The sequence below is a fragment of the Pleurodeles waltl genome, chromosome 2_2, assembly GCF_031143425.1.
Source record: "Pleurodeles waltl isolate 20211129_DDA chromosome 2_2, aPleWal1.hap1.20221129, whole genome shotgun sequence".
In the NCBI taxonomy this organism is placed as follows: Eukaryota; Metazoa; Chordata; class Amphibia; order Caudata; family Salamandridae; genus Pleurodeles; species Pleurodeles waltl.
This window is the reverse complement of record NC_090439.1, coordinates 849,287,714-849,307,783: the sequence shown is the minus strand read 5'-3', so window position 1 is coordinate 849,307,783 and position 20,070 is coordinate 849,287,714. Positions and strand designations below refer to the sequence as shown.

Here is a 20,070-nt window from a genome sequence, read left to right as displayed (position 1 = left end):
CCATAGTCTTGATGCATGGAGACCGGACTAGTCACATGTTCACAGTGACCCTGTGCAAAATATAAAGAATTCCTGACATGATTCATCTATCCCAAACTTTTTTAATTACTTTGGCGTTTTATCACTCATTTGAATATGTTACCCAGTTCAGCTTGGAATTAATTAAGAATTTCATTCTAAATAACCACATTTTGGTGCACCCTCCAGCATTTTTCCCTACAAAGCAAAAAACAAAATGGTAGAAGCATGCATGATAATTTATTTAATGGCCTCACACAATTTGCACTCATTTTAGCGATGGCACCAAATAGAACATACACATTCTGCTTTCTTATAGTCTGCAAAGTGATGTACCAACAGGAAGTTGAGCAAATTTGGAAACGTTGCTGCAGTGAAGCCAGGTTAAATGTTCTCACTTCACCCACCTTTGCTGATACAAAGTTTTACCACTCACCCAAACGGGCTGCCTTGAGTCGAGAGGCATCCTGCGACTGGAAAATCAACAAGCACTACAATGACTGGTAGGCAATGGAGAACAAATCAGTGTGGGGCAGAGGTTGGATCAGAATCTGGCAATTTGGATGTGGGGACTAGAACTTTGGTCACAGTTCACGAGAAATGGAATGGTCTCATCAACGGGACAAGATCGCGAGTAAATGTGCAAGGGACATTCAAAGGGCATAGCGAGTGAGGTTGCGGGTGTGCCCGAGAAGAGGACACATCAGCTTTGAAAGACAGCTAATGCTGCCACTGTTTTTGCTTCTAAAACTTTGCAACCTTCACACTTCACAAGCTTGATTTTTTTCGCAACATAATTTGTTGATGGGATTTGCAGTTATTCAGCCCCCCCCCCCAAATTAAGTAGACTTGGCAAATTTTCCCAACTACATACAATAGTTACTTCTCAAACAATTATATTTTTATGGCAATGAATTTCCAAGTAATTCTTAGATTCATTTTTATTTGCTTGGGTAAATCAATGAAAATAGAAGTATCACACTGTGACATCGTATTATATATCTATTTAAGTGTTGCTTATGTCACAACAAATCATGTATTGATTGTAAAATTTATCTATAAGGATGCATAGCCAATATTCATCTTTGGCCTCCATTATGAGGCATATGGGGGGTTATTACAACTTTGGAGGAAGTGTTAATCCGTCCCAAAAGTGACGGAAATACCACCAGCCGTATTACGAGTCCATTATATCCTATGGAACTCGTAATACGGGTGGTGGTATATCCGTCACATTTGGGACGGATTAACACCTCCTCCAAAGTTGTAATAACCCCCATGGTGTTTGTGGTGCAGTAATGCTGCCTCAGGCCTTACTTATGATTCCTGGTAGCAGTAAATTGAGGCAGTACATAGACCATCATAAGGGTAGCTGTGGAAAAAACATGGCTGCACAATCCCCAATAGTAGTGGTCACTGTACACAGAGCCAAATTTAAATTCTGTCTGGTGCTACCACGAGGTGTACCTAAAGTGATTACTACAAAGTAATCCAAAGCCTACAGATCCCAACTTGTCTGCGCACACAGAAGTGTTAAACAAATGATATTGAACATATAATTGAAAAAATATATAAATATTTTTTTCTGGTACTGTATTACAAATTTCAATACACCATTAAGTAGATATACTCATACTCTATATACATTGAATGGAACCAAAAGAAAAATACAGTAACTGTGACAACAACCTAAAACAGCATATATCCTACACGTAAAACAAAATACAACAAAGATAGCATATGTTGAAGCGTTCCAATATAGTACACAGCTTGTTGTCATGTAAAGACTTGAAAATGACTTGTAATCACAATGAACACAACTGATACAGCAACCATGTATTTGTCAGGATAACATTTACAGGGCTAGTTAGAAGGAGTTCAACCGTAGATTTAGTATAGTAGCCGGAAGAGTGCAAAAATGAAGCCTTGGTCACATACACTAGGTCATAAATGCCACAACAAGCCACAAAATAATATGGTACTGCTACCCTGTTGGGACTTTACTGCTGTATCCGACAGATAGGAACCTGATATCAAACTCTGCCATCAGTATATTTGGAGGAATATTCATTGATGCTACATTAATCTCTAGGCTGGGACTACATGCCATATTATTTTGTGACTCATTTGCTGCAGGAGACGGATCTGCCCCTAAATTGATGCCTTACTAGTAAATAGGTCAGACTTCATTCATATGCTCCCCTATAGATCTACAGCATACTCTCTTTTTTGTTGAATCCCACAGGGCTCCTCCCTTAGCCCAACTCTGTTTAATATCTACTCCTCCCTCCTTGCATCCCTGGTTCGCTCTTTTGGTTTCAATCTGGTATCACACACGAGGACAAACAGATCACTGTGTCCCTTTCTGATACCCCGGATACAGCATGCATATTGATCTAGTCTTATCTGAGCATGGCTGCCAAATAGATGAACAACATCTGTCTCAAATTAAATAGTGACAAATATGAAATACTACTTTTTGGCTGCCAGGCAGACATCTGGTCATCCCCTTGGTGGCGGGTGTTAGGTTCTTCTCCCTTTCCTCCACCTTATGCTAAAAATGTGGGCTTCATTTTTTAGCAGAACTTGCCCTTCTTTAAGCAGATTGCTTGGGTGACTGGCACTTGTTTAATGTATTGCATGTTCTTCAGAAACATTTTTCCATTAATCCTGATGGATGGTTGCAAAACCATTGTTCATGCTTTCATCACTCCTATCTGGACTATGACAGTGGAATCTACTTGAGCCTTTCTGACTTTCTAAAGCATCATCTGCAGATTGTGGAGAGTACCTCAGCAAGACTGGTCCTGATCTCACCCCTCCTGGCTCCTGCCCCATTTCATCTCACCTAAAGGCTCTTCATTGGCTGCCGGAGGCTATAGTCAGTTTAAAGCTCTTCGCTTTGTCCACCGGGCAATCGACAATCCCAGACCCATTTATTTGAAGGTCATATTCCAATATGAGAGGCAAGGATGTAGTGCAGCATCAGAGCAACCGCCTCGGGAGCTAGAGAATTGGGTTCAAGCCTCAGTGTCGGAGCAATGTCCTGTGATTCTGGGAAAATCACTTAATCTTCCCATGTCCATAGATAGCAACTTTGAAACCCTCACAGGTGATCAGCCATGCTATATAAATCCACATTACATTACAATATCACCTTCTGTCCCAGGGTCAGAAATCCTCCATGGCCTTCTTGATCAAGGTTTCCTCCTGAAAAAAGAGAGGCTGGGGGAGGCCGCGCCTTCTCCCTCACAGCAGCCAAAATTTGCAACAATCTTCCTTTATTCCTTAAAAAAACCTTTGAGCTTTCAACTTTCAGGAAAAAATCAAAACCTCACTCTTCTTAAACCTTTCCATTCCTCCTAACTATTGCTGGTTGCTCTCTCACTTTGCGCCACAACATCTTTTGGGGGTATCTTCATGCTTTCTCATGAAAATAATGTTAATAGTAATAAGAAAGGAAAAATATCTGTGTCAAACAAATGCATTTCACTTTTTTAATATTCGAGTGCTGGACAAATGTCCCCCTGAGTTATGAATGTCAACACCTCAGTCACGAAGCATGCGAATGGAGGAAGCTGAGTCCTCCACTTTTTGATAATGTAAGTTCATTTACCTTTACCTAATGATGCTTAATGCATTAGCAATACTGTATTATATCTTATTTTAATTTTTGACATTATGCAATAACCTCGATTAGTAACTTAATGCTCTATTAGGGCGCTTGTGATTTGTGTATGATTTAAGCTATTGCTATACATCGCTCCCTGTGGTAAACTCTGCTTTACCATACCTAAATAATAAATAAAAAAACATGCCCTTCCTCCCACTTAGAGGCCGTGTCCATGTTTTACCTCTCCAAGGTTCTATGATGGAAATCAACGAAATGCTTCATCATGGGATGGTTGAAATTGCATTTTGTTGCCCGAACATGTTTCTGAGTCCTTGGTCACCTGCCTCTTTTGTGCCAATGTGGTGCGCTTCCACTTCCGGGTTGTGCCAGCAGGGCATCAATGTGTTATTGCATTCAGACCACTTTACTGAAAATGAGTAACTCGGAGAGATGGCATTTGCAATGATTTAAAAAAAATAAGCCTTATTTCAATTGTTTATGGAATTGTTAATAGTTTTCTTCCTTAATTGAATGTTGGCATGTTCTTTCTTGTCAATCAGTCCTTGGGTGGTTGGTGTCATACCACATCTTTGTACATCACATTGAGTCGGAAGTGTGTATGGTGAAAAAAATGTATTGCACAGCTTGAATACAGCAGCTTAGTAAACTCATGATGTTGAGTGATTGCTAATTTTGCAAATGTGACCGAATTTATGCTATGAACGCAGGTGCTTATAAATTAGATCATACATTTTTCCTTAAAATGTTAACAATGTTCTTAATGGTTTCGTCTAGTTTCACAAATCCAAAGCCAGTGTGGTGCGGTTTGAGCTGATAGGAGAAACGGAGAGAATCTTTCATATTACACCTATCAATGGAACCTTGCGTTTAATAGGAACTCTTGACAGAGAAAAAAAATCAAGTTACAAACTTAAGGTAAATATTTCAAATGTATGATACAAAAATATCAGGTCTTCTGAAGTCGTATTGATGTGCGACATTTTTCTGTGGTTCAGAGACTACTTGGAAAGCAAGAAAAGAAAGAAAAGGTTTCTGATGTAGATTCTTCCGGCTATTATATTCAGGACAACGAGTTCGGTTTTCTTGGTCTGGCATGTCTGCTTCCTGTGTGCCAGATCTCGTGTTAGCACAACAGACAGCACACAACATGCCCTTCAGGCATTGGCTTCCATGGGTGAGCCCCTTCACGCATTGGCTTGTATGAGTGAGTCCCTTCAGTCACTGACGTATATGGGTGAGCCTCTTCAGGCATTGACTTGTATGGAGGAGCCCCTTTAGACTTTGGCTAATATAGGTGAGCCCCTTCAGACATTGACTTACATGGGTGAGCCTCTTCAGGCATTGACTTGTAGGGTGGAGCCTCTTCAGACATTGACTTACATGGGTGAGCCTCTTCAGGCATTGACTTGTAGGGTGGAGCCCCTTCAGACATTGACTTACATGGGTGAGCCTCTTCAGGCATTGACTTGTATGGAGGAGCCCCTTTAGACTTTGGCTAATATAGGTGAGCCCCTTCAGACATTGACTTACATGGGTGAGCCTCTTCAGGCATTGACTTGTAGGGTGGAGCCCCTTCAGACATTGACTTACATGGGTGAGCCTCTTCAGGTATTGGTTTGTATGGGGAGCCCCTTCACGCATTGGTTTATATGGTTGAGACCCTTCAGGCATTAGCTTGTCACTCTGAGCCTCTTCAGGCATTTGAGAGTGAGCCTCTTCAGGCGTTAGCCCCTTCAGTGGGTGAGCCCTTTCAGGCATTGGCTTGTATGGGTGAGCCTCTTCAGGCATTGGATTGATAGGTTGTCATTCATGTTTTGGATGAGCCCAAGACATTTTGCAAAGGTTCAGTTTTTTTTAACATTATTGTAGTGCGACTTTCCGTGACGCTCCAGTGGCGGTAAGCACTGCTCCATATTTACAAGGAGGTGTAATACCACTTTTACGTGGCGTTATGCCTTCTTGTAAATATGGGCCCCTCCAACGCAGTTTTCTGTGTCAAAGGGGCGTGCAGTGGAACGCATCCATTGCTTTTGACGTTGCCTCAGATTTACGAGTCTTCGTAACCTGAGGCAGCGCAAAAAACTAACGTCACTCCAGGGGTGGTGTTAGCATGGCAAAATGAGGAGGAATGCTTTTATTCCTCCTTGTTGTTTTGCTTTTTCTATATGTGCTGCATTCTGCAGCATACATAGAAGAAGCAAAATGCCATGGACGATTGTTTACATGCAGGACGGTGTCCCTTCCTGCACATAAACAATCTATCCCCTCAACGCAGACACCCTTGCACTATGGTACAAGGATGCCAGCGTTGGCGCTAAGCAGCTTAATTCAGCACCAGCACAGAGGGAAACATAGGGGTGCACTGTATTCCTCTAAATATGGTGCACCCCTGCATTTCTAAAGTGGTGCAGCCCTGCTATTTTTGGCGCAGCACCGCGCTGCGACACTTTAACATAAATCTGGGCCTTGCTTTATTTTGCTGCAGGTGCCTCGACAATATGCCAGTATTCAGTTACAGTGATGCCTTTTAAACATCCTCAGATGAGGAGTCCAGCCAGAGCAGTACGGTGATGTCTCCTTGGAGCTGAAACACAAGGAATGGTGCTAATAGTGAATATTTGTGTTTGTTGAATTGCTTGATGTCCGGGTTTGCATCTTCCCCTGACCTGACACCTCATGCAAAGAGACACAGAAAGGACCACCTGCAGGAATCTCTATTCTGCTTCACCATGGCCACTGCTCAGGTCAGGGAGGGCATGCCCAAGAAGCAGGGAAAGCCCTGTGCCTCTTCTCTGCTTAGCATCAATACAGGACCCGGCCATAAGGTTTCTGCGGCCTCTGACCAAATGTGCAGTGGGGGGGTCGCAGCTATGACAACTGTGTTGGTCATGGATACTAATATATATATATATTTTTAATCTTCTATGCAAACTAAATTTGCATAATTATCTGACTGTCGCAAACCATTGATAAATAAAATTCTGAATCGCAGTTATGAGGGGACATCCTTTTAATGCCACTTCTTATTTGCGACTCCGAATTTTCCAAGTTGGACATAGTTTCTGGCTCGCAAATTAGATTTAATTCTAATCAAAACGCCATTTTGCCGTGTGAGCTTGCAAATCTCATAGTTTCCAGCAGTAAAATGGCTTTTTTATTACATTGTCACGGTAAGGCCTGAAAATCGTTAAGTAACTCTATGTGCTGTCCATTGCACCCATGAAAGATAGACTTATGTAACAATGGTAGAACCTTTTAGTGAAAGCTGCCTTTATAGTTGGGTCACTGCAATTGAATGTAAGACTGTGTCCTTTCTTCCTATTATTGTACAATAGGATCTCAATTACTGCCATATACAGGAATCCATTGTGACAACGCTGTTCAGTTGCATATTAGTTTACAAAACAGCCAAACCACCTTCCTTAAACTGTCTACATATTTTCATTGCTACAGAAAGGCTCACATCAGGTAGTACAGCCTTGAGTCGTTTGCTATCTCATTAGTTCTTCATATTCTCATTTAATTTGCCCTTTCCAGAAATCTAGCTCTGCCTACCAATTGGGGTGACCGCGCCCTGGACACTATGTCGGCCAATGATCCATTTTATCATTACTATTACACTTGTCCTCTTCCAGGATTGACCATTTTGGTGCCCCTTTTTTCTGCTCCTTCTAGAATATACGCAGGGGTAGTCGTCTCCCCCTGCCTTCACTAGAATGTCGTAAGCAGAAGTGTGCTTTGACTGAGCTATGGTGCATCTCTGGCCTACAGAATCTTCATCTGTTTATACATAGCCAGAGAAATTAGATGATTGTGGTAATACTATGCTCAGCCTTATTGCCTCTAAGAAGTAGGTCAAGAGCAAGTGAGCTCGTCCATCCTGTGGCAAGTTCTCAGAAGACTTAATGATCCTTAAACATTCCTTGCACTCTGCGGAACGTGGCTGTCCCCCCCACTTAACAACTAAACTTTGCCTACAAACTAGCCGTAAAAAGGATGTGCTTTTCTCACATATAATTTTTGATGCACCAAATATATCAAAAACTTGTTTTTGCATCATCAATGATGTCAGACACCCTTTAAGTAGGCAGATTTCTGTGCCATCAGAAGAAAAGAGTAATGTGATTGCAGATTTTTTGCAAATAAAATTGTCACAATTTATTCTATCCTGCATCACTGCATTGCTTCAGTGGTGTCTCCTCCACCTATTATTCAGCTTCCATCTCTGTCAAATTCTTTAGTTAAATAGTCAACTCACGGTTAAAAAGGTTTTCAATTTATTGTAATTGCAATCGTACAGGAGAGAGAGAGACATTCAGTTGGCGATCAGCACAGATCAATATCCCAAAAAGTGTTTCTTAGGTGGAGTCTTACCAGTAGGGATATATTTCTACAGTACCTATCTCCAACCAGTAAAAAATCCTTATTGTTTTAAACGAACTGTCACCCACACAAATGTGTGGCATGCTTCATCATTGAGTCCTCCGTCCGGCACAGCTATTGTTGCCAGGCAGGCTCAATCCCACTTCAGGAGGGAGCACTTTGATGGTTGTCCAAAGGACTTATTAGTGGTCTGGTTTTTATTAAAAAGTTAAAATAGCCTACAGGCATACCCAAATGCTTTTGCTAGTGGGGCCCCTTTGGTTGTCTAAAAACAGGCAGGTTGAGAGAATGTTTTGACTCCAACATCCCCGGGCCAAAATGTTTCAACTGGTTAATTTTAGTCTAAGAAGTCATCCGGTTTTTATCAAGACCACGCAGACTCCCTAATAACCTTTAATATGCACTCTCCATTATAGTATTGTACTGGTATTACAGTTGGGTGCCACTCGCTCGTTCCAATCATGCGAATACACTCATTTCCCAGTTTCATTTAATGCCCGGAGGTCTAGGTACTACCGGTTACCCAAGTATTTTTTAAAGCGGGGTAATCTTGCCCCGTCGGATATTAAGGGCACTCTCCCACAGCGTGTGCCGGGCAATCCACTTACTTGGTTCCCATAAGTGCTGCATCTCTGTGCCCATGAGTGGTACACACTCTTAATGCCAACAGAATACTATAATGAAGAGTGGATATTACAATGTTTAAAGGGGATCTGCACAGTCCTGATGAAAGCCGTATAGCTTTGTGGGCTAGAATCAACCAGGAAGGTCTGAAGGCCACTCCCTGTGCCCAGACCTTGCTGGGCATGGCTGACGGTCAATGCCCATTAAGTTCTGAAAGCTTTATAAAACAACAGAAACATAACATGAAACACGTGTGTAAAGTAAAGTTATGGTTAATTATTAAGAAAGTAAAATAGTGCATGTGTTAAACACAACACAGAAATTTCCACTAAAAATAATCGATTGAGGGGTCTTTATGGTTATGGTCAAAACCTGAAAAGATACTGAATTTAGCCAGTTGGATGAGATCCACAGTTAGAATTAAACCAATGCACGCTCCATGTTCTCACACACGATGCTACAGATCGTATTAAAAAAGGCCATCATAAACTACAATACTGGCACTTCTCATATCAATTTCACTACTGACGTAGCTGTATCCACTTGGCGCCCTTTTACTCCTCAGTCCTCTAGGCGCTGGAAATGAACCTCGGCTGTATTCAGAAAGCTTTGGCTGAAGGACAACATATCTTCAATTGAGGGTTTCTGGGAGAATGCATTTTTGCCTCAGATCCATTAATGGCATGTTGAGGCCCTCGTTCCATGCATCTTTTATGTCTCTAAAACGGTCACACAAATGATTAGTTTACTCCACTCATGATAACACTATTAGGTTGAATTTGTTTTATGCTCCTACAAAGCGGAGATGCCTTTACGAACCTGAGCCCCATTGCCTGTTTCTAGAGGAGCACATGGGTCTTCCTTTGCTATCTAAGTCCTCCTTTTGTCCCCACAGGTGCAAGCTACTGATTCAAACAATGTGGTGGTAGAAGGCCCATTCTCCATTAATGTCTTCGTGGAAGACGTCAACGACAACGCACCCGTCTTTAATCAGAGTGCTTACGCGGCAGTTGTGAGGGAACGTTCCAGAGTGGGTAAGTTTCGTCACTGAGTTTCTGGAATCAATGAACTATGAATCAATCAATCAATCACTGCATTTGTAAAGCGCGCTACATACCCGCAAGGGTCTCAAGGCGCTGAGGAGGGGGGGTGCTACTGGTCGAAGAGCCAGGTCTTGAGGAGTCTTCTGAAGGCCAGCAGGTCCTGGGTCTGTCGTAGGATGGTGGGGAGAGTGTTCCAGGTCTTGGCGGCGAGGTAGGAGAAGGATCTGCCGCCGGCAGTGGTTTTTCGGATGCGGGGGACTGTGGCGAGGGCGAGGTTGGCTGAGCGGAGGCTTCGGGTGGGGGTGTGGAAGCTGAGTCGGTTGTTGAGGTAGGTGGGTCCGGTGTTGTGCAGTGCTTTGTGTGCGTGGATCGGGAGCTTGAAGGTGATCCTTTTGTTAATGGGGAGCCAGTGCAGGCCTCTCAGGTGGAGTGTGATGTGGCTGCGGCGGGGGACATCGAGGATGAGTCGGGCCGAGGCGTTCTGGATGCATTGGAGTCGTCTCAGGAGCTTGTTTGTAGTTCCTGAGTAGAGGGCGTTCCCGTAGTCGAGTCTGTTGGTGATGAGGGCCTGGGTAACGGTTTTTCTCGTGTCGAGGGGGATCCATTTGAAGATCCTGCGGAGCATACGGAGGGTGTTGAAGCAGGACGCGGAGACGGCGTTGACTTGCCTGGTCATGGAGAGAGTGGAGTCGAGGATGACCCCCAGGTTGCGTGCGTGGTCCGTGGGTTCCGGGGCTGTGCCTAGTGACGTGGGCCACCAAGAGTCGTCCCAGGCTGATGGGGTGGGTCCGAGAATGAGGACCTCCGTCTTGTCTGAGTTCAGCTTCAGTCTGCTGTCCTTCATCCAGTCGGCTATGGCCTTCATTCCTCGGTGGAGGTTAGCTTTGGCGGTGTCGGGAACTTCGGTGAGGGATATGATCAGCTGGGTGTCGTCGGCGTAGGAGATGATGTTGAGGTTGTGTTGTCGTGCGACATGGGCGAGGGGGGCCATGTAGATATTGAACAGTGTCGGGCTGAGGGAGGATCCCTGTGGGACGCCGCAGATGATCTCAGTGGTTTTGGAGCGGAAGGGTGGGAGGCGGACGCTCTGGGTTCTGCCGGAGAGGAAGGATGTGGTCCAGGCCAGGGCCTTCTCTTGGATACCGGCGTCATGGAGGCGTGCTGATAGGGTGCGGTGGCAGACCGTGTCAAAGGCTGCTGATAGGTCCAGGAGGATGAGGGCGGCTGTTTCTCCTTTGTCCATCAGGGTCCGGATGTCGTCAGTGGCGGCGATGAGGGCGGTCTCGGTGCTGTGGTTACTGCGAAAACCAGATTGGGATGGGTCCAGGATGTTTTTGACTTCGAGGTAGCGGGTCAGCTGTTTGTTGACAATCTTCTCGGTCACTTTTGCCGGGAAAGGGAGCAGGGAGATGGGACGGAAGTTCTTGAGGTCCTTGGGGTCCGCCTTGGGCTTCTTCAGAAGGGCGTTGATCTCGGCATGCTTCCAGCTTTCTGGGAAGGTTGCTGTCTCGAAGGAACAGTTGATAGTTTTCCGGAGGTGGGGCGCGATGGCTGTGCTGGCTTTGTTGAAGACGTGGTGAGGGCAGGGGTCCGATGGGGATCCGGAGTGGATGGAGTTCATGGTTTTGATGGTGTCTTCGTCGCTGACGCTGGACCAGACGGTCAGGCGACTGGTGCGAGTGGTAGTCGCAGGGGTGGTGGACTCGGTGGTGGGTGAGGGGGGTCGGGGTTGAAGCTGTTGTGGATGTCGGTGATCTTGCAGTGGAAGAAGGTGGCCAGGGAGTCGCACAGGTCTTGAGATGGCGGATGTCGTTGGTGATGGAGCTGGGGTTGGAGAGTTCTTTCACGACGCTGAAGAGCTCTTTGGTGTTGTGTGCGTTGTTGTCTAGGCGGTCCTTGAAGGCGGTCTTCTTGGCGGTCCTGATGAGTTGGTGATGTCTGCGGGTGGCGCTCTTGAGGGCTGTGTGGTTGTCTGGTGTTCGGTCGTGGAGCCATTTCTTCTCCAGCTTCCGACAGGTGTGCTTGGAGATCCGGAGGTCCTCGGTGAACCAGGCGGCTTTCTTGTTGGTGTGGTTGGTTGTAAAGGTCTTGAGAGGGGCGAGGGTGTTGGCGCAGTCGTTGATCCACTGTGTGAGGTTGGTCGCGGCAGTGTCTGGGTCGGTGGGTGGTCTCAGGGCGAGTGCAGTAGTCAGTTGGTCCCCGGTGACCTTGCCCCAGCAGCGGCGTGGTAGCTGTTGGGTACGGTGGTGTATGGTGGGTTTTCTGAAGGTGAAGTGGACGCATCTGTGGTCGGTCCAGTGTGGTTCGGTGGTGTGGTTGAAGGAGACATGGGGGCTTGCGGAGAAAATGGGGTCGAGTGTGTGTCCAGCGGCGTGAGTGGGTGTCGTTACTAGCTGTTTGAGTCCGAGGTTGGCGAGGTTGTCGATCAGGGCGGTGGAGTTGGCGTCGTTGTTGTTCTCGAGGTGGAAGTTCAGGTCCCCGAGGAGGATGTAGTCCGTGGAAGCGAGGGCGTGGGTGCTGATGAGGTCAGCGATGGTGTCACAGAACTGTGGGCGGGGTCCGGGAGGTCTGTAGATGAGAGTTCCTCTGAGGGTGGTGTTGGGGTCGGTGTGGATCTGGAAGTGCATGTGCTCGGCGGTGGTGAGGGTGTCATCGGTGTTCGTTGAGATTTTGATGGAGTCTTTGTGGATGATGGCGATTCCTCCTCCCACTCCGTTGGTGCGGTCTCTGCGGGAGATCTTGTAGCCCTGTGGGATGGCTATGGCAATGTCTGGTGCTGAGGTGGCGTTCAGCCAGGTCTCCGTCAGGAAGGCAACGTCAGGGGCAGTGGAGTCTAGTCCCAAAGTTCGATGGCGTGCTTGCGAGCGGAGCGGGTGTTGAGGAGGATGCAGCGGAGGTGGTTGGGTCCTCTGGCTGGTGGTGTGGAGGGTTGGATGCTGGTGAATCTGCAGTTCCTGCAGGTGAAAGGCCCCTGGGTGCATTTCGGGGTGGCCTCGTAGCAGGGGTGGTCTCGTCTAGTGTTGAGTGCATGGAGGGTGCTTGCGTCGTGTGCAGTTTGGCGTTGCAGGGGGTGCGGGTTCCAGGGGTTCTGGTGCTGGGTGCGATCCAGGCACGGACGGGCCTCCATATGAGGGCAGAGGGAGGGAGGAGCAGCTGGGAGGTGGGAGCGGGCGGCCAATGGGAGTGAAGGGGGCGGGGCAGCAGGGGCTCAGCAGCAAGGGAAAAACCCAGGGAAAAACCCCGGGGGAAAAAACGGCGGGAAAAGACGGCGGGAGAGGGACAGCAGAGCACAGGGGTACAGAAAGCAAAACACAGGGGCACCGTATGGAAAAAACAAATGGCACAGAAGCACAAGCTCAGGGGAATAGAAAAAGGGAGTGAGTAGTCAGGCAGCAAAAGTGGCAACGGAGGTTCAACCCACAGGGGGCTGCGTGGCAGATGGGGGGAGCGACCTGCCTGGTGACAGGGTCAAAGGTCGCTCTCTACCACCGCTTCGCGGCCTCCATATGAGGGCAGAGGGAGGGAGGAGCAGCTGGGAGGTGGGAGCGGGGCGGCCAATGGGAGTGAAGGGGGCGGGGCAGCAGGGGCTCAGCAGCAAGGGAAAAACCCGGGGAAAAAACGGCGGGAAAAGAAGGCGGGAGAGGGACAACAGAGCACAGGGGTACAGAAAGCAAAACACAGGGGCACAGAATGGAAAAAACAAATGGCACAGAAGCACAAGCTCAGGGGAATAGAAAAAGGGAGCGAGTAGTCAGGCAGCAAAAGTGGCAACGGAGGTTCAACCCACAGGGGGCTGCGTGGCAGATGGGGGGAGCGACCTGCCTGGTGACAGGGTCAAAGGTCGCTCTCTACCACCGCTTCGCGGCCTCCATATGAGGGCAGAGGGAGGGAGGAGCAGCTGGGAGGTGGGAGCGGGGCGGCCAATGGGAGTGAAGGGGGCGGGGCAGCAGGGGCTCAGCAGCAAGGGAAAAACCCGGGGAAAAACCCAGGGGAAAACCCGGGGAAAAAACGGCAGGAAAAGACGGCGGGAGAGGGACAGCAGAGCACAGGGGTACAGAAAGCAAAACACAGGGGCACAGAATGGAAAAAACAAATGGCACAGAAGCACATGCTCAGGGGAATAGAAAAAAGGGAGCGAGTAGTCAGGCGGCAAAAGTGGCAACGGAGGTTCAACCCACAGGGGGCTGCGTGGCAGATGGGGGGAGCGACCTGCCTGGTGACAGAAGAACTATATACTGTGTTAATAGTGACCGAGGTACCGTACGATTGGCAGGGATTGCAAAGCGAGACAGGCAAGCAGTCCCCTACATTTTCAAAAGTCTGCAAAAAACCCTATTATAAGATCACTGCTTTTGCAGCATAACCATGCACTGAGGTGTGGATGGTGTGGCGGCAAGCCGCATTGTCTTTCTTTAATTTTAATTCATTCGTTCGTTCATTCATCAGCTCGGTTATCTTTAATTCATTCAGTGAAACATTTAAGTTGTAGGAAGACTGAACAGAAATGCACCCGTCAATTATAGGCCCATTTGCCGGCACTAAGAGAAAACACATTGCAAAGTGTTACACCAGAGAGTTCCAAACACACCTTTGCGGGCGCTGCACTGGATAGAAAAGAAAAATATTTGTAAAGGCCGGAAATGCTATCATTTTTTATAGAAAGGGGATCGAGAGATAAGGAAAGCAAGAGAAATAAATAACACATGCATAGACAGAGAACAGAGCTAGAGAAAGAACCAAAAGGAACACGTAGGAGAAGAGAGCACCAAGGTGATAAAGAGAACATTGGAAAAAAATTCCCATAGACAAAGAGAGGTATAAAAAGAAAGAAGTGAGAGAGAAGAGGTGGAAAGGCTGAAGCAGAAAAAAACAGAATGAGCGGGTGGAGGCATGGAAGAGATAAAGGAAAAATAGGCGCGCCCAGACCTGGCCCCTTCTTCCCTCCCTGCCTATTTGCCTCCCCGGCCTCTTCTTTGCCAACAGGATACCTAAGGTCAGCTGCCAACCATTCAGAAGGCTCCTTCCTCATCCTGTCACATCTAGCACTTCAGGTTGGCCTGTGGGCAGGCTGAAATGTTATACATGTAATAATTATAACATTTATCTGACAGAGCTGCATGTAAGAGTGACTATGTGCAAAGTGTTTTATGTGTATGAGTATCTGTATGTTTACGTATATGGGAGTCTATGGGCTGGTCTATGCATGAGTGTGTAGGAATGTTGCTCTGGCTCCATTTTTGCACACATGCATAATATACCTAATACGTGATTTGTGTTATAAGTATGCATTTATGCATGCTGAATAAAAAAAAGTCAAACCTATTGGCTTTCTCAATTATTGTTTCAGATTCAATAGGTTGATTTGCAGAATACCAATTCCTAGTTGGTTGCAATTCGAGCTACCTCATGAATACTAATGAAGTAGGTCACAAATTGCAACTGAATATGAATTGCTGCCACACTGGGATAATGACCTGCTGACTATCATATCTGTTATTACTTTTAAATAAAGCATTTTTTCTAAATGTAGCCCCTTTTCAGTAACCGAAGACAGGATGGGTTTAAAAAAATAAAAATATTATCAACATTTTTTAACAGTAGAGACCACTGACTACTCTTAAGAACATTTTTTGAACATTCTCAAAGGGGAAGGGTCCATTGGGAACCACTTCCTGTTTGAGAATGCCTTGCCACTACAGGTTTTGAGTCTGTCACAAACAATTTATACATACCAATCCGATTCAGTATTTCAAAGGGACACCCTAAACACAACCTTTCCAAATACAACGTTTTTTTGGTCGCAAACCTAAATTTCAATTCGGTAACGTGTTAAAGAATCTCAATTTAGTTTGTTAGATTAAGAAGGCCTTTTTCCGAATCAGACCCTTTGAGAATACAAAAAAAGCCTCCTACATCTGGCCTGGAAGTACTTTGCAGGCCTGACACCAATAGAATGACCGCTTCATAATCTTCACTCAGAAAAAAATTGGCCAATTGTAGAAGCTGCACTGGACTGTCACTGCAATGAGACACTCAGCCTGTGCTGCTCTGTAAGGAATGCAGCAGCTGGCCTGCAAGTACTGATTTTAGCTGGTCTGCAGACACACACAAACACATGACATGATGGACTGCTTGTTTCCCCTCATAACAGCATAACACCAGAGCCATAAGGGGGAGTTTATTTAAACAAATCTGACACTTAATTTAAGATGCTGTATCACTGTGCTGGGAAACAGCCTGTTTCTCACACTCTCTTGATTGTTTGGTGTCAGAGGTTATTCTCAATCTCTATATGCTCTTTGATTCTGTTTTTGTAAAGCATTCGGAATGCAACAATTATACAGCTAGATACTGAGCGACAGTATCCTTTCCAACAGTTGCTGCTTAAAATGATTCTGATTGAAACAGTACGTCTTTTAAATAAAAATATAAAATAAATGAAAATAAGAGTGTTAGGGGCAGAATTATGGAAAGTGGCGCTGCACAGAGGTCATACATTGTGCCTGGTGCAAGCATAATGTAGCGGAAAGGGTTACAGAGTGGCACAATGCATGCATTGCGCCACCCTGTAAATACAGCATGGGGATTTCGGCCTCCTTGGGCCACACTAACATAAAAAATAATGACATTAATGTGGTGCAAGGTAGTGCTAGGGGTTTATAAACATGCCCTTAAATGTCTTTAAAACATAAAAACATAATATGGTGCCAATAATGTAAGCACCTTTTGGCCCCAGTGTTTTCCAGAGGACTAATTGCTGACTAAGAGTTTGGCAGAGAGGATGCTTCATCGCCGTTGCAATGGAGAACGCCTCTCCACCAAACTGAAGGTGCGCTCGCCTGATATACAGACAGGTGGACAATAAGCATGAGAGCGATGGAGATTATTGGTGTGGCCATTTGACCACCCATCCACTTAAGAGTGGGTGGTCGAATGTGAAGTTTTTACTATACCTTACTACTGTGAAAAATGTGATGGTAAGAACAGCAAAACAGTTTAAATTATCCCGACACCATGGGAGAAAATTCCTGTTGTGTGGAGGTCAATTGTTTATTAATTTTTCAACAACATCGTGCAGTGGGACAGTCTGTGAAACGTCAAATGCATTGTCAGGCTGTGATTTCAACCCCTGCCAATGTTAAGACATGTCTGCTCAAGCGGTAGACATCTCTAAATTTGGTTTTGGTTACTGCGTGAAAGTGATGGAGTATTAATTAACAATAATGCCTAATTTTGCAAATTATTTTTGGGAAGAAATGCAGACCCGATTCACAAAGCAAATATCTTAAGTTACCAGTGTAAGAAATTCACAAAACATTAGACATCAGATTATCCAGGAGTAGAGGTACCGCACAGGTGTGAAATGAGTTATCCACGGGTAAATAGAAATACAGGGTCAGGAAGAAGGTGTTCTAGAGCAGGGATGCTCTAGGAAGCTTAGGAACACTCACAAATTCAGAAAGTTGGTCTTAGCCACCAACTTTTTATTAACACATTGATAACTTAAATAGGTGGACTATTTACCATTGTCATTGCCGAGGGCACAATGATATTGCAGAGGGGGCCGCAGATGCTTGTGTGAGCACTTCTGTAATACTGATAGCGCTGGTGCACATGTTGCTCCAGCACTATCAACCGAGGGTGCTTCATCATTTTTATGGGGGCTTGGTCCCATGCAAATGAGAGAATCACTTTGCCTCTGCACCCTTGCTGTATAATGGCTGTGGGAGCAGAGACAAACATGCCTTTAGGAGGTGCACTAAAGGTGCACCACAAAAAAGGTATCTCATTTTCAGTGGGCCTTTTAAAGGCAGCCATTTAGAGGGGATAAAGAGGATTCCATGAAACCCCCAGACATCCCCCTGCAGGCGGGTGCAGTCACTCACTGCACCTGCCTGCAAGGGGATCTCCCTCCTTTCTTGAAAGTGCAGGCGAGTTGCTGCCTGCACAGAGAAACACAGAGCTGTTTTTAATGAAATATTTAACTTGAATGCGCTGCCCACAGGGCAGTGTGAATTGGTTGCTGCTGTGAGGGCATTGCATTCTTTCTAATATGTCACACTGCCCCTGTTTACTCCCCGTGCACCTTTTGTAAGGTGCGCCATTGCCCAAAAAGGGAAGGTGCGCCACATTCATAATTAGGTCGCAGGATGGGATTGTGGTCAAAATTACTACCAACATTGGTGGGGTGTAAGACAGAAGTTCCTCTATGCAGAAAATATTTTTCACACGGAGAAATAAAAATAAAAGTGAAATTGCACAAATGTGAAACTTTTTTTGCATGCACAATTGTACATTGTGCATACCTGTGCTTGCAGAATGGTCTTGTAACATAACATTACAATTTCACAAACGTTTTTGAGGAGTACTTCTAGACCAGTGCAACTGTTATAGGTTCCCAGGAGTACTCTGAGACCTATGTCAATTACTTACATTTGGTAATCTTGCTCAAAACATTGGTGTAAACCAATGGGTGCAGAATCCCCTATTTTTTTGTGAATCAGGCCTTGTGGTCCCTGGGACCTGTGAATCCTAGTACTGCAGAAAATCTTAATGGCAGATTTTCAGTTATACGAAGATCAATCAGTATAGGTAAAAGTCTGCAGACGCGCTCTGCAGACCATGTACCCCTAAATGAATCAGAACCTGACATATGCAACAAAGGTTCTGATTCTAGACACTTGATTCTGAAATAATGAGTTAAGATTTTGTCGGCTTCCCATACACATATTTACTGAGTACATTTCTTATCAGCTCAGGATTTGATTGAATCTGAACATTGACTAATGTGATTGTTATTTTTGCTTTTACTCGCCTTCCTCACTGCCACCTCCTCTCTAGAAAGTTATATCATCAGTTTGTCCAGTTCAACCCAGCACATCTGCAAAGGTTTGGGAAAAATACCAGAGAGTGCTCTAGCACAGACTGATACTTAGGGGCCAGGAGTGCGTGTCAAAAACAGTCTTTGTTCTGAAAGTTTACAGTGCATGGCGATACTCATCATGGTATGCAACAGAGAAGGCCCCTGACAGGGCTTCACTGGAAGGTCCCTGGCAACTCCATTGGTCCAATAATGGGAGTTACTGGCCCCATCAGAAATACAAGGTCTGTGACAACACTGCTGACCTGCTGTTTTTTACCTGGAGCCCGCGAATTATAAGAGCTGAAACCAGCCACAGCCTTTAGGTAAAATTCAGCAGAAAATCAGGACTTGCAGAGTTGTGTCCAGCATGCATGATTTTCCCGGTTATTTTTAATTTCTGAGAGTACCTCATAGTCCACCTCATAAAACCTCTGTCAGTATTTACCCCACGGTTACCAGTACAGTACCCTCAGTATCAGTAAATGCAAAGGGCCCCACTAAAATCTAGGGACTTCACAATGGTGTCCTTAATGCCCCAAATTCTACAACAGATTTTTCACGAGGTTGTTGATCAAAGTAAATCTTATGCTTGGAGGAAAGTATTGTCTGTTTTTACTATGCTTTAATTCTAATGAAAGATCTGTTTGACATCATATAGAATGTTCACAACTCAACAGCTTCAAGTTTGAAACTCATACCATTTCTTCTGCTATGTGAGGACCTCTACCTCATTTTCAGCAAACAATTGAAAAGATTACCCTGATAGAGCAGCCCAATTACTAGTTTTCAAAATCTTTGTCAGACGATGCTCAAGCACGTGTTTCGTCTGATCCATCCTATGCTGCTAGCAATAAGCACCATAAAAAATCAGACAGGCACCCCAAATTGGCACCATCAGGAGGTCAGGCCATCTTTCTCTGAGTTCAAGGTCTTACCACACTTTTCTGAGCCCTGTGGCACCTCAGAGTGATGCAAGCTGGAGTAGTGCGCATGTGCAGAGCTCAAAGTTTGCATGGCACTTTGGAGTTGCACCTGGCTTCTTTGATCCAATGTTCCTGTCTAGAAACCTTACCTGATACCCTCAATTCCCACTCTTCTAACCTTTGTTGTAACTGTGTGTTTTGAGTGCCACAATATAAAGCTTGTACTTTTGTAAGGCATAACCTGAATTCCGTGTGGGGTGCATGCTCAAGATCTGAATTCAACAGGTTTATTAGGGGAGTGAGTTCAGCTGTTGCAAAGGTCTCACTGGACTACAAGTCAGCACCTTAAGATAATGTACAGCACAATAGACACAGCTTCCCGAATGAAGATAAATACTCTCAGAGTTTAAAAATATTTGGATCAGGTTAAATGGGAGCACCACTGTTAAACCTGACAGCCGTAGGGTGATCATCCCCCAATGTTTTTCCTGTCTCCCTCCACTTTTCTGACACTGTTTTTGCTGGTTTTAGTACTCTGCGCACTTTACCACTGCTAATGCATATGCTCTCTCCCTTAAACAT

At 45.4% G+C, this 20,070-nt stretch overlaps 1 protein-coding gene across 2 annotated transcripts in view; it reads left to right on the top strand.

Moving 5' to 3' along the window:
• Positions 1-20,070, top strand: part of CDH17 (cadherin 17) — a 371,516-nt gene that overhangs the window by 134,571 nt on the left and 216,875 nt on the right. For both annotated transcript variants that reach the window (XM_069220475.1, XM_069220476.1), the window contains 2 exons: positions 4,427-4,567; positions 9,555-9,693. In XM_069220475.1, coding sequence (XP_069076576.1) covers positions 4,427-4,567; positions 9,555-9,693 — 280 coding nt within the window. The remainder of the gene's footprint in view (positions 1-4,426; positions 4,568-9,554; positions 9,694-20,070) is intronic.